This window comes from Engystomops pustulosus, chromosome 9 (assembly GCF_040894005.1).
Source record: "Engystomops pustulosus chromosome 9, aEngPut4.maternal, whole genome shotgun sequence".
NCBI lineage: Eukaryota > Metazoa > Chordata > Amphibia > Anura > Leptodactylidae > Engystomops > Engystomops pustulosus.
Window position 1 is genome coordinate 3,188,177 of NC_092419.1, and position 26,043 is coordinate 3,214,219.

Consider the following 26,043-nt stretch of genomic DNA (forward strand, 5'->3'; position numbering starts at 1 on the left):
CGACCTCCTGACCTACCGACCCCCGACCTCCTGATCTACCGACCCCCAACCTCCCGACCCCCAACCTCCCGACCTCCCGACCCCCAACCTCCTGACCTCCCGACCTCCTGCCCTGTATAGAAGTGTTTACAGACTGACACCATGTTTGTCACCGGGGTAGACAGTGAATTATTGATAACATCTTTATGATGTGATTATTAATTTGGTTTATACAATAGATTTTATTAAAATTATTTATTGATTATTTTATTACTTGTGGTGTTTGGTTTCCCTGAATAAGCCTCACAGTATAATTTTAGACAAAACTATTTTATGTGTTGGTTTGTGGGATTGGGGCTGCCAAAATTGAAACACCCATCAGTGTAACAGCCTGGGAAGCTACAGCACTGCCGGGCTCTGGTAACACCCCTGGAGCCCTTCTGGATCATTATCATAATTATAACAGTTGATGTTAGAAGGCAGGAGGCGATGGATAACACAGTCCCGGGGCCCGGATCTATGAGGGATGTCCCCGGTTATCAGGATGGAGTCTGATGGGAGATTTCCATTACATTTATCAGTGAAAATAAAAGCAAATGTAGGTTTTAGTGAGAATGTGATAGGAGACACATATAATATTACATTACACAGTACAAGCATCATAGGGGGGAGGGGCCTGACACAAGAGCTTACAGTCTATGAGGATGAGAGGGAGGACACAAGAGCTTACAGTCTATGAGGATGAGGGAGGGACACAAGAGCTTACAGACTATAAGGATGAGGGGGGGACACAAGAGCTTACAGTCTATGAGGATGAGGGGGGACACAAGAGCTTACAGTCTATGAGGATGAGGGGGGACACAAGAGCTTACAGTCTATGAGGATGAGGGGGGACACAAGAGCTTACAGTCTATGAGGATGAGGGGGGACACAAGAGCTTACAGTCTATGAGGATGAGAGGGAGGACACAAGAGCTTACAGTCTATGAGGATGAGGGGGGACACAAGAGCTTACAGTCTATGAGGATGAGGGGGAGACACAAGAGCTTACAGTCTATGAGGATGAGGGGGTGACACAAGAGCTTACAGTCTATGAGGATGAGGGGGTGACACAAGAGCTTACAGTCTATGAGGATGAGGGGGGACACAAGAGCTTACAGTCTATGAGGATGAGGGGGAGACACAAGAGCTTACAGTCTATGAGGATGAGGGGGTGACACAAGAGCTTACAGTCTATGAGGATGAGGGGGTGACACAAGAGCTTACAGTCTATGAGGATGAGGGGGTGACACAAGAGCTTACTGTCTATGAGGATGAGAGGGGGACACAAGAGCTTACAGTCTATGAGGATGAGGTGAGACACAAGAGCTTACAGTCTATGAGGATGAGGAGGTGACACAAGAGCTTACAGTGTATGAGGATGAGGGGGTGACACAAGAGCTTACAGTCTATGAGGATGAGGGGGTGACACAAGAGCTTACAGTCTATGAGGATGAGGGGGTGACACAAGAGCTTACAGTCTATGAGGATGAGGGGGTGACACAAGAGCTTACAGTCTATGAGGATGAGGGGGTGACACAAGAGCTTACAGTCTATGAGGATGAGGGGGTGACACAAGAGCTTACAGTCTATGAGGATGAGGGGAGACACAAGAGCTTACAGTCTATGAGGATGAGGGGGGACACAAAAGTTTACAGTCTATGAGGATGAGGGGGGACACAAGAGCTTACAGTCTATGAGGATGAGGGAGGGACACAAGAGCTTACAGACTATGAGGATGAGGGGGTGACACAAGAGCTTACAGTCTATGAGGATGAGGGGGGACACAAGAGCTTACAGTCTATGAGGATGAGGGGGTGACACAAGAGCTTACAGTCTATGAGGATGAGGGGGACACAAGAGCTTACAGTCTATGAGGATGAGGGGGACACAAGAACTTACAGTCTATGAGGATGAGGGGGTGACACAAGAGCTTACAGTCTATGAGGATGAGGGGGGACACAAGAGCTTACAGTCTATGAGGATGAGGGGGGACACAAGAGCTTACAGTCTATGAGGATGAGGGGGTGACACAAAAGCTTACAGTCTATGAGGATGAGGGGGGACACAAGAGCTTACAGTCTATGAGGATGAGGGGGTGACACAAAAGCTTACAGTCTATGAGGATGAGGGGGGACACAAGAGCTTACAGTCTATGAGGATGAGGGGGTCACAAGAGCTTACAGTCTATGAGGATGAGGGGGTCACAAGAGCTTACAGTCTATGAGGATGAGGGAGTGACACAAGAGCTTACAGTCTATGAGGATGAGGGGGTCACAAGAGCTTACAGTCTATGAGGATGAGGGAGTGACACAAGAGCTTACAGTCTATGAGGATGAGGGGGACACAAGAGCTTACAGTCTATGAGGATGAGGGGGTGACACAAGAGCGTACTGTCTATGAGGATGAGGGGAGTGACACAAAAGCTTATAGTCTATGAGGATGAGGGGTGACACAAGAGCTTACAGTCTATGAGGATGAGGGAGTGACACAAGAGCTTACAGTCTATGAGGATGAGGGGGTGACACAAAAGCTTACAGTCTATGAGGATGAGGGGGTGACACAAGAGCTTACAGTCTATGAGGATGAGGGGGTGACACAAGAGCTTACAGTCTATGAGGATGAGGGGAGTGACACAAAAGCTTATAGTCTATGAGGATGAGGGGTGACACAAGAGCTTACAGTCTATGAGGATGAGGGAGTGACACAAGAGCTTACAGTCTATGAGGATGAGAGGGTGACACAAGAGCTTACAGTCTATGAGGATGAGGGGGTGACACAAGAGCTTACAGTCTATGAGGATGAGGGGGTGACACAAGAGCTTACAGTCTATGAGGATGAGGGGGTGACACAAGAGCTTACAGTCTATGAGGATGAGGGGAGGACACAAGAGCTTACAGTCTATGAGGATGAGGGGGTGACACAAGAGCTTACAGTCTATGAGGATGAGGGGGTGACACAAGAGCTTACAGTCTATGAGGATGAGGGGAGGACACAAGAGCTTACAGTCTATGAGGATGAGGGGGTGACACAAGAGCTTACAGTCTATGAGGATGAGGGGGTGACACAAGAGCTTACAGTCTATGAGGATGAGGGGGTGACACAAGAGCTTACAGTCTATGAGGATGAGGGGGTGACACAAGAGCTTACAGTCTATGAGGATGAGGGGAGGACACAAGAGCTTACAGTCTATGAGGATGAGGGGGTGACACAAGAGCTTACAGTCTATGAGGATGAGGGGGTGACACAAGAGCTTACAGTCTATGAGGATGAGGGGAGGACACAAGAGCTTACAGTCTATGAGGATGAGGGGGTGACACAAGAGCTTACAGTCTATGAGGATGAGGGGGTGACACAAGAGCTTACAGTCTATGAGGATGAGGGGGTGACACAAGAGCTTACAGTCTATGAGGATGAGGGGATGACACAAGAGCTTACAGTCTATGAGGATGAGGGGAGGACACAAGAGCTTACAGTTTATGAGGATGAGGGGGGACACAAGAGCTTACAGTCTATGAGGATGAGGGGGGACACAAGAGCTTACAGTCTATGAGGATGAGGGGGGGGGTTATTGGTGTAAATGTAACTTTCCATCTCAAGCAATGTACAGGCAGATCTGAGAGATGTAAGAAAATCCATCATGACCTTCAACAAAGACCTTGAAGAGTCCAGAGCATCTGACAAAACTTCTCTGGAGGAGCCACTCAGACTTGTGAAAGTTTTGCAGATAATGAATCATTTTGAATCAATAAATCTTTATACATCATATTCTGCAGCACATTACAGTCCATGGGGGACAATACAATGGTCAGATAATAAAACAATAGGAATGAGGGAGCTGCTCACGAGAGCTTAGGGTCTACGAGGAAGATAATATAATGTAGAGGCATCCAAATCCAACTCAGGACAATTTTTAGGTGCAAATCTCTGGTTCTAAGAAAATGATATATTTCAGTTGTCTGTAAAACGCATCTGCATTTAAATATATAAATTTGGATTGGTGGCCACCTTTGATTATTCCATTGGTGACGCTGTATAGCACCGCAACCGATCAGCCGTTGGTTTCCTGGGGACTTACTGGGGGGACATGGAGGGGGATGGAGAGAAATGTTGTTTTTTTTAATTGTTGCATTACAGCCGTCGTGTGTCTAAGGGCGATGTCACACGTTCAGTTTTTCAGATGCAGTTTTTGAAGCCAAAAGCCGGTGTGGGTGATAATGGGGTGAGACAAATATTTAAAAGTTGCTGCTCCTCCTCCTCCTTTTACTCCATTCCAGGTTTGGGCATCTGAAAAACTGAACGTGTGACTGCACCCTGAGTGCACCCCGTGACACAGACGCCTCGCAGCTTCTCTCCTCAGATTCTGCACTTTCACTTTTGCTTCGATTTACAGGAAGAAAGTAAAATGCCGTCTTTTGGGGATCGGAATAATTCTGCCTGTGAGGTCTCCACTGGGGTAAGAGTCACATCGTGGACCCTGTAACCTGTAAGGGTTAAATGTCCTGTAATCTGCAGGGGAGCGGAGAGATAAGGGGGTGTATGAGGAGGGGGGAGGATGGAGGAAGTTCTATCATATCTGTTATACAATGTTACAGATTTATACACTAATATATATATATCACACAAAGTGGTTACAACCTGGAAACTAAAGAGGGGGGAGGGAGAGAAAATGTAGTGGGGTCAAATAATAAGGTTCTCTAAGGGTTAAATCTAGTGCCTCGTGTAAGCATCATACAATGGCGCACAAAAGTGTCTCCACAATGTATATCATTATATATATAATTACATCACACAGCTCTGATTACTCTCTGTGATACTAACGAGCCGTGCACCTGTGTGATATATAACGAGCCGTGCACCTCTGTGATATAACGAGCCGTGCACCTGTGTGATATAACGAGCCGTGCACCTGTGTGATATAACGAGCCGTGCACCTGTGTGATATAACGAGCCGTGCTCCTGTGTGATATAACGAGCCGTGTACCTGTGTGATATATAACGAGCCGTGCACCTGTGTGATACTAACGAGCCGTGCACCGTGTGATACAACGGGCTGTGCACCTGTGTGATATAACGAGCCGTGCACCTGTGTGATATAACGAGCTGTGCACCTGTGTGATATATAACAAGCCGCGCACCTGTGTGATATAACGAGCCGTGCACCTGTGTGATATATAACGAGCCGTGCACCTGTGTGATATATAACGAGCCGTGCACCTGTGTGATATAACGAGCCGTGCACCTGTGTGATATAACGAGCCGTGCACCTGTGTGATATAACGAGCCGTGCTCCTGTGTGATGTAACGAGCCGTGCACCTGTGTGATATATAACGAGCCGTGTACCTGTGTGATATATAACGAGCCGTGCACCTGTGTGATACTAACGAGCCGTGCACCGTGTGATACAACGGGCTGTGCACCTGTGTGATATAACGAGCCGTGCACCTGTGTGATATAACGAGCTGTGCACCTGTGTGATATAACGAGCCGTGCACCTGTGTGATGTAACGAGCCGTGCACCTTTGTGATACAACGGGCTGTGCACCTGTGTGATATAACGAGCCGTGCACCTGTGTGATATAACGGGTCGTGCACCTGTGTGATATAATGGGCCGTGCACCTGTGTGATATAACGAGCCGTGCACCTGTGTGATATATAACAGGCCGTGTACCTGTGTGATGTAACGAGCCATGCACCTGTGTGATATATAACAAGCCGTGCACCTGTGTGATGTAACGAGCCGTGCACCTGTGTGATGTAACGAGCCGCGTACCTGTGTGATATAACAAGCTGTACACCTGTGTGATATAATGGGCCGTGCACCTGTGTGATATAACGAGCCGTGCACCTGTGTGATATATAACAAGCCGTGCACCTGTGTGATATAATGAGCCGTGCACCTGTGTGATATATAACAAGCCGTGCACCTGTGTGATATAAGGAGCCATGCACCTGTGTGATGTAACGAGCCGTGCACCTGTGTGATGTAACGAGCCGTGTACCTGTGTGATGTAACAAGCCGTGCACCTGTGTGATGTAACGAGCCGTGCACCTGTGTTGTAACGAGACGTGCACCTGTGTGATGTAACGAGCCGTGCACCTGTGTGATGTAACGAGCCGTGTACCTGTGTGATATAATGGGCCGTGCACCTGTGTGATATAATGGGCCGTGCACCTGTGTGATATAATGAGCCGTGCACCTGTGTGATATATAACAAGCCGTGCACCTGTGTGATATAACGAGCCGTGCACCTGTGTGACCAGGGTCAGATTTCTATCCACTGGAAGTAACATAGAAGCTTCCTATAGAATGACAGCAAGCAGAGATCTAGAAAACAAAGAGGAATTGATACAGAAAGTATATTGGAAATTTGTATAACTCTTTATAATACAAACAATAACATTAATTTGTTGAAATAGGACGAACCTACACACAGTAGTTACGTCTCCTGTTGTCCATTTTTAGACGACGATCATCGCGGTGGAGTTTGATGGAGGAATAGTCATTGGGTCGGACTCCAGGGTGTCCGCTGGGTGAGTTCCCCTCTGAGGTTCCTGAGGTCTCCGGTTTCTCGGATCCTGTACGGACTTTTCTTCTTCTTCTCCTTACAGAGAAGCCGTCGTGAACCGAGTATTTAATAAACTGGCCCCAATCCATGAGAAGATATACTGTGCGCTGTCCGGCTCCGCTGCCGATGCTCAGGCCGTGGCGGATATGGTGCATTACTACATGGAGGTGCACAGGTAAGTGGTGGATATGGTGCATTACTACATGGAGGTGCACAGGTAAGTGGTGGATATGGTGCATTACTACATGGAGGTGCACAGGTAAGTGGCGGATATGGTGCATTACTACATGGAGGTGCACAGGTAAGTGGTGGATATGGTGCATTACTACATGGAGGTGCACAGGTAAGTGGTGGATATGGTGCATTACTACATGGAGGTGCACAGGTAAGTGGCGGATATGGTGCATTAGTACATGGAGGTGCACAGGTAAGTGGTGGATATGGTGCATTACTACATGGAGGTGCACAGGTAAGTGGCGGATATGGTGCATTACTACATGGAGGTGCACAGGTAAGTGGCGGATATGGTGCATTACTACATGGAGGTGCACAGGTAAGTGGCGGATATGGTGCATTAGTACATGGAGGTGCACAGGTAAGTGGTGGATATGGTGCATTAGTACATGGAGGTGCACAGGTAAGTGGCGGATATGGTGCATTACTACATGGAGGTGCACAGGTAAGTGGTGGATATGGTGCATTACTACATGGAGGTGCACAGGTAAGTGGCGGATATGGTGCATTACTACATGGAGGTGCACAGGTAAGTGGCGGATATGGTGCATTACTACATGGAGGTGCACAGGTAAGTGGCGGATATGGTGCATTACTACATGGAGGTGCACAGGTAAGTGGTGGATATGGTGCATTACTACATGGAGGTGCACAGGTAAGTGGCGGATATGGTGCATTACTACATGGAGGTGCACAGGTAAGTGGTGGATATGGTGCATTACTACATGGAGGTGCACAGGTAAGTGGCGGATAAGGTGCATTACTACATGGAGGTGCACAGGTAAGTGGCGGATATGGTGCATTACTACATGGAGGTGCACAGGTAAGTGGCGGATATGGTGCATTACTACATGGAGGTGCACAGGTAAGTAGCGGATATGGTGCATTACTACATGGAGGTGCACAGGTAAGTGGTGGATATGGTGCATTACTACATGGAGGTGCACAGGTAAGTAGCGGATATGGTGCATTACTACATGGAGGTGCACAGGTAAGTGGTGGATATGGTGCATTACTACATGGAGGTGCACAGGTAAGTAGCGGATATGGTGCATTACTACATGGAGGTGCTCAGGCCGTGGCGGATATGGTGCATTACTACATGGAGGTGCACAGGTAAGTGGCGGATATGGTGCATTACTACATGGAGGTGCACAGGTAAGTGGTGGATATGGTGCAATACTACATGGAGGTGCACAGGTAAGTAGCGGATATGGTGCATTACTACATGGAGGTGCACAGGTAAGTGGTGGATATGGTGCAATACTACATGGAGGTGCACAGGTAAGTGGTGGATATGGTGCATTACTACATGGAGGTGCACAGGTAAGTGGCGGATATGGTGCATTACTACATGGAGGTGCACAAGTAAGTGGCGGATATGGTGCATTACTACATGGAGGTGCACAGGTAAGTAGCGGATATGGTGCATTACTACATGGAGGTGCACAGGTAAGTGGTGGATATGGTGCATTACTACATGGAGGTGCACAGGTAAGTGGTGGATATGGTGCAATACTACATGGAGGTGCACAGGTAAGTGGTGGATATGGTGCATTACTACATGGAGGTGCACAGGTAAGTGGTGGATATGGTGCAATACTACATGGAGGTGCACAGGTAAGTAGCGGATATGGTGCATTACTACATGGAGGTGCACAGGTAAGTAGCGGATATGGTGCATTACTACATGGAGGTGCACAGGTAAGTGGCAGGTAAGGGGTAGATGCAGATAATATACATTTTTACGAGGTGCCACATACTTTAGAATTGGCTTTCAAACATTGTCCTAAAAGTCTTATAACCCTGTAAGTATCTACAATGATGGGGGTGATTGTAGGAAAATTAACAGTAAAATTATTTTAGAGACAAATTTGTAATTTGTTTCTGTCTTCCTTGTTACAGTGTAGAGATGGGAGCTCCTCCTCGAGTGATCGCCGCCGCAAACCTGGTGAAGGGGATCAGCTACAAGTACAAGGAGGAGATGGTGGCTCATCTCATTGTGGCCGGCTGGGACCAGAAGAATGGAGGGCAGGTAAGTGGCCGCCTCACCAAAGCTAAAGATTATAAAAGAAGAGAAGAAAAACAATGGGGGGTGCAGCCGGCACTGCTCGGGGAGGCTCCGCACTGCTCCAAGGTCTGACCCCAAAAAATGTTAATAAACGTAAAGAAATTTTCCACTGGATTGGAGGTGATGGCACTTTGTACATTTTCAGGTCACTGCTGCAGTCAATCACAGGCCTCACCGTTCACCTATACACAAACCTAATGTCACTGGCCTCATCAGCGATCACACGTGTACAGGGCCCCACAAGGATCAGTGATTGGGGGCAGCGATGACCTAAAAACAAACAAGACATCAGTATTTCCTGGGTCGGACCATCCTTTTCAAACAAGTTTTCTGTCCTTTTTTAAAATTTTTATACTGATGACCGATCCACAGAATAAGTCATCGATATCTCACGGACGCGAAACAAGAACCTCCACCAATCAGCTGCACCACAGCAATAGACGGGGCAGAACCTTAAAGGGGGTTTCCCATTTCAGAAAATAAATCTTATTGTTTGTATAATGAAAAGTGATACAATTTTCCAATATACTTTCTGTATCAATTCCTCACAGTTTTCTAGATCTCTGCTTGCTGTCATTCTATAGAAAGCTTCTATGTTACTTCCAGTGGACAGAAATCTGGTCACACAGGTGCACGGCTCGTTATAACACAAAGCTCCGGTTTCTCTCTGTGACATAACGAGCCGTGCACCTGTGTGATACAAGGAGCAGTGCACCTGTGTGATATAACGAGCCGCGCACCTGTGTGATATAACGAGCCGTGCACCTGTGTGATATAAGGAGCAGTGCACCTGTGTGATATAATGAGCCGTGCACCTGTGTGATATAACGAGCCGTGCACCTGTGTGATATAAGGAGCCGTGCACCTGTGTGATATATAACGAGCCGCGCACCTGTGTGATATATAACGAGCCGCGCACCTGTGTGATATAACGAGCCGTGCACCTGTGTGATATAATGAGCCGTGCACCTGTGTGATATAACGAGACGCGCACCTGTGTGATATAACGAGCCGTGCACCTGTGTGATATAATGAGCCGTGCACCTGTGTGATATAACGAGCCGCGCACCTGTATGCTATATAACGAGCCGTGCACCTGTGTGATGTAACGAGCTGTGCACCTGTGTGATATATAACAAGCTGCGCACCTGTGTGATATAATGAGCCATGCACCTGTGTGATATATAACGAGCCGCGCACCTGTGTGATATAACGAGCCGTGCACCTGTGTGATATAACGAGCTGTGCACCTGTGTGATATAACGAGCCGTGCACCTGTGTGATGTAACGAGCTGTGCACCTGTGTGATATATAACAAGCTGCGCACCTGTATGCTATATAACGAGCCATGCACCTGTGTGATATAACGAGCCGTGCACCTGTATGCCATATAACGAGCCGTGCACCTGTGTGATGTAACGAGCTGTGCACCTGTGTGATATATAACAAGCTGCGCACCTGTGTGATATAATGAGCCGTGCACCTGTGTGATATAACGAGCTGCACACCTGTGTGATACATAACGAGCCGTGCACCTGTGTGATATAACGAGCTGTGCACCTGTGTGATATAACGAGCCAGGCACCTGTGTGATATAACGAGCCGTGCACCTGTGTGATATAACGAGCTGTGCACCTGTGTGATATAACAAGCCGCGCACCTGTGTGATATAACAAGCCAGGCACCTGTGTGATATAACGAGCCGTGCACCTGTGTGATATAACGAGCCGTGCTCCTGTGTGATATAATAAGCCGTGCACCTGTGTGATATATAACGAGCCAGGCACCTGTGTGATATATAACGAGCCAGGCACCTGTGTGATATATAACGAGCCAGGCACCTGTGTGATATAACGAGCCGTGCACCTGTGTGATATAACGAGCTGTGCACCTGTGTGATATAACGAGCCATGCACCTGTGTGATACATAACGAGCCGCGTTCCTGTGTGATATAACGAGCCGTGCACCTGTGTGATATAATGAGCCGTGCACCTGTGTGATATATAACGAGCTGTGCACCTGTGTGATATAACAAGCCGTGCACCTGTGTGATATAACAAGCCGCGCACCTGTGTGACCATGGTCAGATTTCTGTCCACAGGAATTAAACATAGAAGCTTTCTACAGGAAGACAGCAAGCAGAGATCTAGAAAACTGTGAAAAATAGATACACAAAGTATATTGGTAAATTGTATACATTTTTATTATGCAAACAATAACATTAATTTGCCAAAATGGGAAAACCCCTTTAAACTTGTGTCCAGTGTATAGAAAACAATTGTCAGACCCAGAAATAATCTAACAATCAGCACATCACGTTTTCACTTCTTATAATGTGTCTTCTCTACAGGTCTACGGGACGCTGGGCGGGATGATAACGCGCCAGCCTTTTGCTATAGGTGGATCCGGCAGCACGTTCATATACGGTTATGTGGATTCTGCTTTTAAACCCGGAATGTCACGGGAGCAGTGCGAGAAATTTGCTGTGAACGGTAAAGAAATCAACAACATCTACCAAACACTATAATGTTAAAGGACACCTGCCACCAGGATGAAGGACTGTAAACCCAGCACTGACCTACTGGTGTGCGACCCCTCTGCCAGGATGAGCTCTTCTTTTAGCTTCTTATTTCCTTTTTTTTTTTTTTTACAAACAAAGGCTTTTAAAATTATGCAAATGAGCCTGAGGGGCTCTGGGCTTCATAGGTTTTAATGGAGCCTGGAGCCTTTCAGACTCATTTGCATAATATTAAAAACAAGGGCAAAAGAAGCTTAAAGAAAAGTGGATCCTGTCAGAGGGGTAAATCCCGCGCGTAGTCAGAATCTGTCGGGTTGTCCGATGGTCGCCGATGGGGTTGGGGCTTATGTTACATGAAGGTTCTTGGCTTTGGGTCACCAGTAATTGCTTCTTCTTTAGATCCATTTTTGTGTATAAATCATTGTATAGAGTTAATTTCGTGTTGTTTCCTCCGTTCAGCGCTGGGCCTGGCGATGGGTAGAGACGGATCTAGCGGAGGCGTCATCTATCTGGTGACTGTCACCACGGACGGGACAAAGGCGCAGATTATCAGCGGGGACGACATCCCTCGGTTCTATGACCTGTAACAATGTAATAAACAGATTCCGGATAATGTCGGATTGTCCTGTGATTCCCTCTCATGTGATCTGTGTAGATGGAAGGTTTTCTATGGTTGATGATCTCTGACGAGAAGCCGAATGTCCTCTGACGCTACTATAGACTTACTGGGCCTCATTCACACGAATCTTTCTCATACATTTTTTATAGGTTTGTATTTGCTCACGTGCGACCTATCCGCTGCCTGAGGCCCCTATAGACAGACGCCCCCTCTCCCACAGTCCAATAATTATATATTGGGGCTCATTTACAAAGCGGGTCACTGGAGTTCACAGGAAGTGCATTGCCCGTGTATAATGCGCTGTGCGGCAATTCACTAAGATCGTGCGCATGTGTCACTTCCCTACTCCGGTGTGTCCTTAAGGGGTTGGTGCACTTAACCCCTTAAGGACGCAAGACAATATAAATTGTCCTCATCAGCGGGGCCATTGCCGCATCAGGACGTTTTATATCGTTTTAATGATTGAGCTGACACTGTCAGTGCGCCAGCGCGATCCGCAGCAGGAGACCATTCGCGATCCAGCGGTGCGTTCTCTGCGGTGGATTCGGGTCCGGCCAGGATTCATTAAGGCAGTTCCTCCGCCGTCCACCAGGTGGCGCTGCTGCGCTGAAGAGCATCGGAATGCACTGGAATACACCGAGCCGGGCTGAGTGAAGGTAAGTGCAAGCTCCGCAACACATTTTTTTAAAAAAATGTGGCGGTTTTTCCGAATCCGTCGGGTTTTCGTTCGGCCACGCCCCCGATTTCCGTCGCGTGCATGCCAGCGTCGATGCGCCACAATCCGATCGCGTGCGCCAAAATCCCGGGGCAATTCAGGGGAAATCGGCGCAAATGGGAAATATTCGGGGTAACACGTCGGGAAAACGCGAATCGGGCCTTTAGTAAATGACCCCCATTGTCTATAAAAGTAGTCACTACACATGTGGCTACAGTAACAGCGGAGACACAAAAAGCCGACTTACAAGAGGAGGAAGACACGGTCAAGAAGATTAAGGCAATTAGAAGTGGAATGGAAAAAGTTAATTAAAATCCAGGTAAGTAATAGAATAGAGAAAGAAAAAGGTTAAAAAGCAAAAAAAAGGACAAAACGGAGAAAAGAAAAAAAAAATGCAGCCTTGTCCCTGCTGCGTCTGCCCAACATGGAGATCGTTTTGTGCAGGAGTGTAACTCCTTAACTGCCCCAATTGAGTAGGAATGTGGCGCGTAAGGAGAGAGAAAGAGGGAACACTCCCCCGGCCCCCCACAGCACGATTGGGCAGCACAGTGGCTCAGTGGTTAGCATTACAGCCTTGCATCGCTGGGGTCCTGGGTTCAAGTCCCAGGGTCAACATCCGCAAAGAGTTTGTATGTTCTCTTTGTGTTTGTGTGGGTTTCCTCTGTGTCCTCCGGTTTCCTCCCACACTCCAAAACATACTGGTAGGTTGAATAGATTAGGAGACAGGGACCGATTTGGCAAGAACAGTGCAGGTCTGACAAAGACCCCCGTGTCTGCCGTGTACGGTGGCCTATGAGATCCAGTGCAAGACTGTATCTAATAGACGGCTGGAAAGGTAAGAACAAGCGGAATCTGCGTCTTTAAGAGTGGAAAAAAGAGCCAACTGCACAGACTTCACACAGCACTGCAGGGGATCAGTGGGAGGTAAGTACTAGAGATGAGCGAGCACTAAAATGCTCGGGTACTCGTTATTCGAGACAAACATTTCCCGATGCTCGAGTGCTCGTCTCGAATAACGAACCCCATTGAAGTCAATGGGAGACTCGAGCATTTTTCAAGGGGACCAAGGCTCTGCACAGGGAAGCTTGGCCAAACACCTGGGAACCTCAGAAAAGGATGGAAACACCACGGAAATGGACAGGAAACAGCAGGGGCAGCATGCATGGATGCCTCTGAGGCTGCTTAATCGCACCATTATGCCAAAATTATGGGCAACAGCATGGCCATGACAGAGTGACCGGATGAGGCTAGATAGCATCTAAAACATCCAATAATTGACCCTGACACTATAGGGGACGGCATGCAGAGGCAGCGGCAGCAGCGGCAGGCTAGAGAGTGGCATGGCGACATACCCTAAATGGACTCAGGTTTCACCAAAGGAGGTGAAATGATTTCCTATGTGAACAAAAGGTTGACGGTATATTTAGTCGATAACACAGCATGGTGGCGACATAGTGACCAAGTTCCATAACGTATCTGGTGAAACACCCGAAAAATGAGCCTGACACAGCTCTTTTGATAAGGGGACGACATGTGGAGGCAGCCATGGAGACGACTTCCATGATTAAGAGCGACAGTATGGAGCATTCATATTGCGCTGCTATGATTGAAACTTCAGGTCTCCAGCATGGCGGCGACAGATGGGCCGAGTTCCACTATGTATCTGGTGAAACAGCCAAAAATTCTGCTGACACAGCTCGTTTGATAAGGGGATGATGTGCTGCATATCCTCTCGTGCTCCAGCGTCTGGGGTATAGAGAGTTGAAAGGAGACATTGGTGGACACTGTGGAGGATCGTGGAGGCAGGGGCAGCATGCATGGATGCCTCTGAGGCTGCCTAATCTTGGGATGGAGCTGGCGGTCCACTGCCAGGCGAGATTTCGCCTGTCCAAGCCCCTGTCTCGCGGCTCCTCCCCACCCAAAATGGGCCTGGGGGCCAGAAGCGTTTACTTTGAAAAAATTATAATTTTCAAAGCAGGCCGGGTCGTTTGAATATTTCACCTAGGAATAATGGAATAGCATAGTGGTTCTATTTTTAATTGTTTTTACGGAATTGGTTCCATGATTAAGAGCGACAGTATGGGGCATCCATATTGCGCTGCTATGATTGCAACTTCAGGTCTCCAGCATGGCAGCGACAGATGGGCCGAGTTCCACTATGTATCTGGTGAAACACCTGAAAATTCTGCCTGACACAGCTCGTTTGATAAGGAGACCATGTATGGAGGCAGCTATATGGACGACTTTTGGAGGCAGCTATGGCGATGACGTGTGGAGGTAGCAATGGAGACAACGTGTGGAGCCAGCTAAAAAGACGACATGTGGAGGCTGCTATGGAGACAATTTAATTTGGATAGTGCCTGTATGTGGCAGTCCAAAAAAGTTTTCAAACCAGAGGAGCAGGTAGGTGGCCCTCCAGAAAAATGAAATAGATTGAGTGCCTGTATGTGGCAGTCCCAAAAATTGCTTAAAACAGAGGACCGGGTAGGTGACCCTCCAGAAAAATTAAATGCATAAAGTACTATAGCCAGAGCCAGTTGGCCCTGGCAAAAAATAGCCAGTTTCCTCTGCTTTAGTGTACAAAGAGGAGGAGAAGGAGGACAATGAGGAGGAGGAGTGCATACATTATTCAGGTTGAGCTTCTTTCACCTGGTGGAGAATGAAAATCCGGAGAAATCCAGGCTTTATTCATCTTAATAAGCGTCAGCCTGTCAGCGCTGTCAGTCGACAGGCGTGTACGCTTATCGGTGATGATGCCACCAGCTGCACTGAAAACCCGCTCGGACAAGACGCTAGCGGCAGGGCAGGCAAGAACCTCCAAGGCGTACAGCGCCAGTTCGTGCCACATGTCCAGCTTTGAAACCCAGTAGTTGTAGGGAGCTGTGTGATCATTTAGGACGATGGTATGGTCAGCTACGTACTCCCTCACCATCTTTCTGTAAAGATCAGCCCTACTCTGCCGAGACTGGGGACAGGTGACAGTGTCTTGCTGGGGTGACATAAAACTGGCAAAGGCCTTGTAAAGCGTACCCTTGCCAGTGCTGGACAAGCTGCCTGCTCGCCTACTCTCCCTCGCTACTTGTCCCGCAGAACTACGCACTCTGCCGCTAGCGCTGTCAGAAGGGAAATACTGTTTCAGCTTGTGCACCAGGGCCTGCTGGTATTCATGCATTCTCACACTCCTTTCCTCTCCAGGGATGAGAGTGGAAAGATTTTGCTTGTACCGTGGGTCCAGGAGATTGAACACCCAGTAATCGGTGCCGGAATAAATTCTTTGAACGCGAGGGTCACGGGATAGGCAGCCTAGCATGAAATCTGCCATATGCGCCAGAGTACCAACGCGTAAGAATTCACTCCCCACACTGGCCTGACTGCCCATTTCCTCCTCCTCCAACTCCTCTTCTTCTGCCCATACACGCTCAACAGTGAAGGACTGAACAATGGTCCCCTCTTCTGTCTCGCCAACATTCTCCTCCTCTTCCTCCTCATCCTCCTCCACCTCCACCTCCTCCGATATGCGCTGAGAAACAGACCTAAGGGTGCTTTGGCTATCAACAAGGGAATCTTCTTCCCCCGTCTCTTGTGACGAGCGCAAAGCTTCCGACTTCATGCTGACCAGAGAGTTTTTCAACAGGCCAAGCAGCGGGATGGTGAGGCTGATGATGGCGGCATCGCCACTGACCATCTGTGTTGACTCCTCAAAGTTACTCAGCACCTGACAGATATCAGACATCCACGTCCACTCCTCATTGTAGACTTGAGGAAGCTGACTGACCTGACTACCAGTTCTGGTGGAAGTTGACATCTGGCAGTCTACAATCGCTCTGCGCTGCTGGTAAACTCTGGATAACATGGTTAATGTTGAATTCCACCTCGTGGGCACGTCGCACAACAGTCGGTGAGCGGGCAGTTGGAGGCGGCGCTGCGCTGCCCTGAGAGTGGCAGCATCTGTGCTGGACTTCCTGAAATGCGCACAGATGCGGCGCACCTTCGTGAGCAAATCAGACAGATTGGGGTATGTCTTGAGGAAACGCTGAACTATGAGATTTAACACATGGGCCAGGCATGGCACATGTGTCAGTCTGCCGAGTTGCAGAGCCGCCACCAGGTTACGGCCGTTGTAACACACAACCATGCCTGGCTTCAGGTTCAGCGGTGCCAGCCACAGATCAGTCTGCGCCGTGATGCCCTGTAATAGCTCTTGGGCGGTGTGCCTTTTATCGCCTAGGCTCAGCAGTTTGAGCACCGCCTGCTGTCGCTTAGCGACGGCACTGCTGCTGTGCCTAGAGCTACCGACTGATGGCGCCATGCCCACAGATGGTAATTCGGAGGAGGAGGAGGTGGAGGAGGGGTGGGAGGAGGTGGAGGTATAGTAGGCCTTTGAGACCTGGACCGAGGTAGGCCCCGCAATCCTCGGCGTCGGCAGTATATGAGCAGCCCCAGGGTCAGACTCGGTCCCAGCCTCCACCAAGTTAACCCAATGTGCCGTCAGCGATATATAGTGGGCCTGCCCGGCAGCACTCGTCCACGTGTCCGTGGTCAGGTGGACCTTGTCAGAAACGGCATTGGTCAGGGCACGGATGATGTTCTCTGACACGTGCTTGTGCAGGGCTGGGACGGCACATCGGGAAAAGTAGTGGCGGCTGGGGACCGAATACCGAGGGGCGGCCGCCGCCATGAGGTTTCGAAAGGCCTCGGTCTCTACCAGCCTATAGGGCAGCATCTCCAGGCTAAGCAACTTGGAGATGTGGACGTTGAGGGCTTGGGCGTGTGGGTGGGTTGCGCTATACTTCCTTTTGCGCTCCAGCGTCTGGGGTATGGAGAGCTGAACGCTGGTGGATACTGTGGAGGATCGTGGAGGTGAAGATGGGGTTTTCGCACGGGAGGTGTTTGGGCCGGGGTCCTGGGCAGGGGGCTGACTAGCAGATGACACAGGGGAAGGAGCAGTGGTGTGCCCGGCCGGGGGGTGAATGGGTTTGGTGCCATTGAGTGGGGTGTTTAGCATTCATATGCCTGCGCATACTGGTGGTAGTTAAGCTAGTAGTGGTGGAACCCCTGCTGATCCTGGTTTGGCAAAGGTTGCACACCACAGTCCGTCGGTCATCCGGTGTTTCTTTAAAGAACCTCCAGACTTCTGAAAATCTAGCCCTCGCCACGGGAGCTTGACTACGGGCAACATTTGGCGCTGATGCACCTGCTCTGGCCCTGCCTCTCCGTCTGGCCCCACCACTGTCTCTTCCAACCTGTTCTGGTCGAGGACTCTCCTCCGTCTCAGAAGCACTGTGTTCACCCGGCCTCTCACCCCAGCTTGGGTCTGTCACCTCATCATCCTCCGATCCCTCAGTCTGCTCCCCCCTCGGACTTCCTGCCCTGACAACAACTTCACCACTGTCTGACAACCGTGTCTCCTCATCGTGCGACACCTCTTTACACACTTCTTCCACTACGTCAATAATGTCATCATCACCCACAGACTGCGACTGGTGGAAAACCTGGGCATCGGAAAATACCTCAGCAGCAACCGGACAAGTGGTTTGTGACTGTGGGAAGGGTCCAGAAAACAGTTCCTTAGAGTATGCCGGTTCAAATGGCAAATTTTCCTGGGAGGGGGCAGACTGGGGGGAAGGAGGCTGAGGTGGAGGAGCCGGAGGAGTGCTGATTTCGGTGACATGGGTGGACTGCGTGGAAGACTGACTGGTGGACAAATGGCTAGAAGCATTGTCCGCAATCCACGACATCCCCTCTTCGCACTGTTCTGGCCTCAACAGTGCTCTACCACGAGTCCCAGTAACTTGAGACATGATGAACCTAGGGAGTGTAGCTCTGCGGCGTTCCCCTGCTCCCTCATAAGCAGGTGGTGTCTCACCCCGCCCAGGACCACGGCCTCTGACCCCTGCAGTAGTTGGACGCCCACGTCCACGCCCTCGTCCTCTACCCCTAGCCCTCGGGTTAAACATTTTCCAAATTAAAGTGTAAACTTCAAATTTATTTTTTTTTTGTTTTTTGTGGGTTTTTTTTAAACAAAACGATGCTATCCTATTGCTATGGCTAGTTTCTAACCTACACTGACAGCACACAACTGGATTTTGTGCTGTGCCTGATGACTTTGAGTTATAAGATAAATAAACGTAAAAAAAATAAATAAATCAGCAGACTCTGCCTAATTCAATCAAACCCCTAATAAATTGTCCCACTTCAGTGTTTGAGGTGGATATGTGCGTCACTAAGAGCTAAACACAACGGTCGCAAGTCCCCCTGCTAATTCCTCACAATATGGTACTAGCTGCACTACTAGTGCCAGCAAGCCCAGCCACAAGCAAACCAAAAAAAAGTAAAATAAAACGTTATTGTAGCCCTAAGAAGGGCTGTTGGGTTCTTGTAGAATCACTCCTGCCTAACAGTAAGCTAATAGAACAGCCTAACGCTTTCCCTGACCAGCAGCAGCTCTCTCCCTAGCGGCATCCAGACACAGAATGATCCGAGCAGCGCGGGCAGGGGCTAGTCTATTCCAGGGTCACCTGATCTGGCCAGCCAACCACTGCTATCCACGTGTAAGGGTACCACGTCATGCTGGGTGGAGTGCAGAGTCTCCTGGCTTGTGATTGGCTCTGTTTCTGGCCGACAAAAAGCAAAACGGCGGGAGCTGCCATTTTCTCGAGCGGGCGAAATACTCGTCCGAGCAACAAGCAGTTTCGAGTACGCTAATGCTCCAACCAGCATCAAGCTCGGACGAGTATGTTCGCTCATCTCTAGTAAGTACATTTTTAAAAAAATGTTATTGTTGCCTCCATTACATGGTCCAGTATAGAAGTGTGGAGGGGTTCACCAGGGAACCTGTCAGCAGGGACCTCATTTTCCCTACAGACAGAAGCCCATGACACCTGCAGCGCACCTACCTCTCTGCTCTCTCACATTTCACATGTCTCGGTTGATAAATACTGATCACCACATCCACTTTCTCACCCACTTTTTAAAACTGTTGAAAAATTTGTGTAAAGAGAAAAACGTTGCAAATATTTGCATTGATGTTATGTTTCTGTTTATAGAAGCCTTTAGTTACACAATAAAGTAACATCTTTAAAAAGAGGAACATCCCTGAGGCCTCGCTCTGCAGGAAGGAGAACTTGGAACGAAAACCAATAAATACATGAAGCAACTTCACTTCTGGTGCCCATTGAGGTAAAACTCGGAAACCGCATGACGCAAATGATCTAAAAAATAGAGAAATACCGCCATCTACTGCCAACTGATATAAGATGCTATAAGATACTATAGGATGCTATAAGATGCTATAAGATGCTATAAGATTCTCTAAGATGCTATAAGATTCTATAAGATGCTATAGGATGCTATAAGATGCTATAAGATTCTATAAGATGCTATAAGATTCTATAAGATGCTATAAGATGCTATAGGATGCTATAAGATGCTATAAGATGCTATAGGATGCTATAAGATGCTATAAGATGCTATAAGATGCTATAGGATGCTATAAGATGCTATAGAATGCTATAAGATGCTATAAGATGCTATAAGATGCTATAGGATGCTATAAGATGCTATAAGATTCTATAAGATGCTATAAGATTCTATAAGATGCTATAGGATGCTATAGGATGCTATAAGATGCTATAGAATGCTATAAGATGCTATAAGATGCTATAGGATGCTATAGGATGCTATAAGATGCTATAAGATGTTATAAGATGCTATAGGATGCTATAAGATGCTATAAGATGTTATAAGATGCTATAGGATGCTATAAGATGGTATAAGATTCTATAAGATGCTATAGGATGCTATAGGATGCTATAAGATGCTATAGAATGCTATAAGATGCTATAAGATGCTATAGGATGCTATAGGATGCTATAAGATGCTATAAGATGTTATAAGATGCTATAGGATGCTATAAGATGCTATAAGATGCTATAAGATTCTATAAGATGCTATAGGATGCTATAAGATGCTATAAGATGCTATAGGATGCTATAAGATGCTATAGAATGCTATAAGATGCTATAAGATGCTATAAGATTCTATAAGATGCTATAAGATTCTATAAGATGGTATAAGATTCTATAAGATGCTATAGGATGCTATAAGATTCTATAAGACTCGACACAATTCTGCTAATTTCTACAGCGGTTTCTATTGTAATAAAAAATTCACCCAAATTTTACCATAAAAATCCAGGATTCTCCGTGTACTTTTCAATGAGATACTTAGCTTTATTTGGTAGACACTAGAGGAGAAGGTGAAGAGTTGGATTAGTCCTAACGGAGTGTGTGATGCAGAATGATAAATCCTGTGTACTATGATCGTGTCTAGGAGCCTCCTATGTGTCGGCTTGTGGCGGCCAATGTCTCACATTCTGTTTGTTAAGCTAAACTTTATAAATCATGGAATTGTCTCAAACACTTAGAACATGGATATTCTGCAGTTTTTTGGTGCCTGGGCTCATTTTGCTCAGTCTGTTTCCCCCAGTGTGTTTTCTTATTTGCAGTAAATTCAGTAAATGTGATGTATATCTACCCGTGGATAAAAATGATACTGTACCATAAGTAGAATGGTAAAAGACTGGTCCATGTGTCATAAAGGACTAGCTCTTTATGTAGAAAACTTGCCCCGAGTGTGGTAAGAGATTGGCCCAAGTGTATTCGAAGACTGACCCAAACGTCATAAAGGACTAATCCAAGTGTAGCAGAAGACTGGTCACAGTGTGATAGAACACAGCCCAGAACACAGGTGTCATAAAGGACTCGCCTAAGTGTGGTAGAAGACAGGCCCCCAGTGTGGTAGAAGACAGGCCCCCAGTGTGGTAGAAGACACGCCCCCAGTGTGGTAGAAGACAGGCCCCCAGTGTGGTAGAAGACAGGCCCCCAGTGTGGTAGAAGACAGGCCCCCAGTGTGGTAGAAGACAGGCCCCCCAGTGTGGTAGAAGACAGGCCCCCAGTGTGGTAGAAGACAGGCCCCCAGTGTGGTAGAAGACAGGCCCCCAGTGTGGTAGAAAATTGGCCCCGAGTGTGGTAGAAGACAGGCCCCCAGTGTGGTAGAAGACAGGCCCCCAGTGTGGTAGAAGACAGGCCCCCCAGTGTGGTAGAAGACAGGCCCCCCAGTGTGGTAGAAGACAGGCCCCCAGTGTGGTAGAAGACAGGCCCCCCAGTGTGGTAGAAGACAGGCCCCCAGTGTGGTAGAAAATTGGCCCCGAGTGTGGTTGAAGATGGGCCCTCCAGGTATGGTAGAAAACTGGTCCAAGTAGATAAGCCACACAGAAACCAAAGGCTATAATTAGGCAGTTATGTAACTCTGCTCATCTGGGCAGGTCCAGCCAGGTGCAGGAGAGAGGGGAAGCCGTCTAGCCGTGCTGTAAATCTGGCAAAATATGTCCTATCTTTTCAGGTAGATTGTGGGCCCCATGGGGACAGGGACTGCTTTGGCACCTGAGTGAAGTTGGCGCCCCCACCTTGTTTAAATCAAACAAAATTTGTGTCAAACGTTTGTGCTACGTTTGTGCAGCAGAAATTTTCGTTTGTGCCGCTATCGTTTTTAAGATATTAATAAAAGTTTCCAGAGGTCATTAGAGGTCAACCAGCCCCCCCACATTGTCCAAGTCAAACAAAACTGGTGCCAATGAAATGTGCTGCGTTTGTGCTGGTTTGTACTGCTCAAATTTTTATTTGTGCTGCTTTTGTTTTCAAGATATTAGCAAAATTCTAAAGGTCAAGGAGGCTACTGGGGCGTGGAGTAGCCACGCCGTGTAGCCTCAGCTCCGGCTACTCCACGCCTCAATAGCCTCTTTAAAAAAAATCAGCATATTAGGGCAATAAAAGTTTTAAAAAGATACAGGGGACATGAGCATTAGCCCTTAAAAGGGCTATCCTCACATACAATAGAGGCACCTACCACCTGATCTACCTCAATAGGTAGATCCGTAGTGGTAGGTTTCTTTTAAACACCTTAACCTATGTAAACACCTAAACATACCTTAAAAATCATAGCGGCACAAATGAAAATTTTTGCTGCACAAACGTAGCACAAAGGTTTGACACCGGTTTTGTTTGATTCGGTTTGATATGGATTCGGAGTTCTGCGCATGCGCAAAACACAGGCCGGTGGCTGCGCGATCTCAGCTCCAAAGCCGGAGCTACTGCGCATGCGCAGAACTCCGGCTTCGCGGAGGAGTGTGTGCAGCTCCTTGTAGCTGCGCGCTGAAGATGTCTGGGTAGGAGGATCAAAGAGGCTACTGAGGCGTGGAGTATCTGCATTGTGTAGTCTCAACTCCGGCTACTCCACGCCCCAGTAGCCTCTTTAGAAAATTTGCATATTACCCTAAAGATCAGCAAAGATAGAGGGGAGTAAAGGATTAGCCCTAAAAAGGGCTATTCTTACATATGGTAGATGCACCTACCACCGGATCTACCTTAATAGGTCAATCCGTGGTGGTAGGTTTCCTTTAAATAAGGAAGCTCCCTATAGGTCAATGCAGAACTTTCAGGAAGCCTAGAGACATGACAATACAGTCTCTTCCAGAAGAAAGGCCGTGAGGGCCGTGCGGTTATAAAGTCACTGCTCATTGTCAGGGCCACAAGGCTTTGTGAAAGTCGGACATTGAGTTATGAGGAACTTCCTTATGTAATCTAACAATACATGGAGTTTTCTCATTTGTAAATTCCTCACCCAGAACTCCGAAAAAATCAGTCTTGGAGGGCGGCGAGGAGAGGAAGGATTTGGTTTATTTTCATACAATTGTCAGACAGCCCCATCTTCAGGGTTCTGGTGTAAGGTAGACAATAGGTTTGTGATGTCATCTAGTGCCGGATCCGATGTGTTTCTTGTCCTGTGAATACGGAGCGTTCTGTACCAAAACCTTCCAAATCCAAAGAGTCTCTTAATATTATACATAAAAACTAAAAAAATTAATGAAAAATATCCAGAAAAAAAACCCAAGTCATGCAGCTGATTCTAAATATCATTGTGGCCTGCCATGATTGAAAAGCCCGTAGGCACATAGCCGTTGGGCTAGTGACTGCATGCAGCCCTGGGGTCAATAAAAGTTCAGTGGCCTGTCCCCTTGCAATAAGGGGTTAAGTTGTTAAGCTGGTGGCTACGTGACTAGGGGCTGGAATAATCATAGCCACACCTGGTGGGCTGGGACTTAGGTTTTATAAGGGGGCTGGTGTTTCCGCTCACCCTCTTTCCTTGAAGAACTTTTCCCTCCCTCCCTATATATATGTTCATGTAAATTTATTGTAATGTCACAGCTGGCGGTGTGGTGTTGGGGTGAGGACCTACATGCCCTCCCCGGAGGCTGGCATCTCAGGTGCCCCTTTAATTCTGATTGTTAATCCTGGAGGTTATACGGTTAAAAAAGTTAAAAGTTGATACTCTATGAGTACATGTTACAATTTTATATCATTTAAATAAAAGCTGTGGCCGACTCCCTGATGTCACTCCACATTATGGTTAAGCTAATTCTGTGTGTGTGTGCCTTATTTAAGGGGACAAGATGTTTGGGGGGTTACGGGTACGTATTGTGCGTGCAGTCCTGCAAACATCCGGAGGCCTGGAATGACTGGAGGACTGTAGTGACCCCACTTGGGATCCTACTTGTAGCAGGCAGCGGGTGGGCACCCCCCGAGTCACTGAGCAGATTTGGGGCCCCACCCATGGGCATCGTCCTTATGTTTCCCTGGTTTACAAACTTCAACCTCCATCCGGATCTTGTTGCCGGAGAACCACAAGGACAATAATTTTTGGAGTAATCTCCATCCAGTGACCGATCCCCCAGGAGGGGCAGATAAAGAACCCCAACCCCGGGCAGATAAATCACAGGAGAGAAGCAGGAGACTCGTGTTGGGTCCAGCAATGTAAGATCTCTATTCTCAGGCCGCTTCCTGGGGAGAAGTTTCCTTAAATAGTCCACAAATCTTACTTAAAGGGCCAGCGCACCCTTTCAGCAAAGATAGGAGCACAGGGTTTGCCGCAAGGAAGAGGGGTTTGGCCGGCAGAGAGATAACTCAATGGCCGTGGTCAGGAGCCATCATAGTAGGTGCATGTAGGGAGCCATTACAGTAGGTGCATGTAGGGAGCCATTACAGTAGGTGCATGTAGGTAGCCATTACAGTAGGTGCATGTAGGGAGCCATTACAGTAGGTGCATGTAGGGAGCCATTACAGTAGGTGCATGTAGGGAGCCATTACAGTAGGTGCAAGTAGGGAGCCATTAAAGTAGGTGCATGTAGGGAGCCATTACAGTAGGTGCATGTAGGGAGCCATTACAGTAGGTGCATGTAGGGAGCCATCACAGTAGGTGCATGTAGGGAGCCATCACAGTAGGTGCATGTAGGGAGCCATTACAGTAGGTGCATGTAGGGAACCATTACAGTAGGTGCATGTAGGGAGCCATTACAGTAGGTGCATGTAGGTAGCCATCACAGTAGGTGCATGTAGGGAGCCATCACACCAGGTCCATACAATGGAGATGTATATTAGTCTTCTGTCTTCCCACAGAACTGAAGGGAAACAAAGTGATTGCTGGTAAATCTGTAAATACACAGAAACATCACATATTCATCTGTTCTAAGATTTCATGATAGGGTTAAATAGGGACATGGGTGACAATTAGAGACGGGTGGATCTGGGGATCGGAAAGCGTCTCGCGCTCCCTGGACATATTGCTGGATGGGCGGCCGTGCGGCGAATCCGGTAACTTGACGCCCTGAGCTACATCCATGGCTGTGATTGGATAGAGGGCAACCCTGACCAATCAGAGCCATGGATAGTAATTAGGGGTCATCAATTTGCTGGATTGTCTTCACGGCCGCCAATCCAGCAATATGTCCGGGTGGCGTCCTCCTCTCCGCCTGTTAGACACCATATATATGACATTACAGATAAATATTTACCAGTAGTGATGTGAATAATATATATAGTAAGAGAATATACAGATCTATGACGTGTCCATTTCTTACCCTTCTCGCCCTCAGGATTGTACATCATTGTATCCCGGGATAGGAACATAACCTACAGGAGAAAAACATCACATTAACAGGGGGCAGCGGATGGCGGGTGCTACCCAAACATGGCTATGTCCTTCATAGTGATCGATGGAGAGGGGAGGGGGAGGAGCATTCACCCCTCCCCTCTCCTGCACCCGTTCATGTACCCGAGGCCTAAGACTGGGCACTAGGACCTCGCGCTGTCAATGTTTGCGCTGAAATCTGCTGTAATATTTCTAATTTAACCACCACGGTACAAAATGTGAAAAATATAAGAGGAGGAAAAACACACAAAAA

At 47.9% G+C, this 26,043-nt stretch overlaps 2 protein-coding genes across 3 annotated transcripts in view; one reads left to right on the plus strand and one right to left on the minus strand.

Moving 5' to 3' along the window:
* The first annotated feature begins 4,309 nt into the window (after window positions 1–4,309).
* PSMB9 (proteasome 20S subunit beta 9) lies at window positions 4,310–12,027 on the plus strand. Its single transcript, XM_072124119.1, has 6 exons — window positions 4,310–4,473; window positions 6,486–6,553; window positions 6,632–6,763; window positions 8,728–8,857; window positions 11,245–11,386; window positions 11,872–12,027. Exons 1-6 carry the CDS (start codon window positions 4,423–4,425, stop codon window positions 11,997–11,999), a joined length of 651 nt encoding a protein of 216 aa, XP_071980220.1. The 5' UTR covers window positions 4,310–4,422; the 3' UTR covers window positions 12,000–12,027.
* Window positions 12,028–24,355: 12,328 nt separating this feature from the next.
* LOC140078012 (HLA class II histocompatibility antigen, DM beta chain-like) overlaps window positions 24,356–26,043 on the minus strand; it is a 28,845-nt gene continuing 27,157 nt past the window's right edge. Inside the window, exons 5-6 of one of the 2 annotated variants that reach the window (XM_072125769.1) lie at window positions 25,720–25,771; window positions 24,356–25,260 (exon numbers count right to left, since the gene is read on the minus strand). In XM_072125769.1, the coding sequence (XP_071981870.1) occupies window positions 25,731–25,771 (41 nt within the window). In that variant the 3' untranslated portion in view covers window positions 24,356–25,260; window positions 25,720–25,730. Of the gene's footprint in view, window positions 25,292–25,719; window positions 25,772–26,043 lie in introns of both variants that reach the window. The other variant, XM_072125768.1, reaches the window with a different exon arrangement.

Coding starts and splice junctions, on each gene's coding strand:
- PSMB9 (XM_072124119.1), top strand. CDS start 4,423: ATGCCGTCTTTTGGGGATCGGAATAATTCTGCCTGTGAGGTCTCCACT. Junction 4,474..6,485: donor CCTGTGAGGTCTCCACTGGG/GTAAGAGTCACA, acceptor GTCCATTTTTAG/ACGACGATCATCGCGGTGGA. Junction 6,764..8,727: donor TACTACATGGAGGTGCACAG/GTAAGTGGTGGA, acceptor TCCTTGTTACAG/TGTAGAGATGGGAGCTCCTC.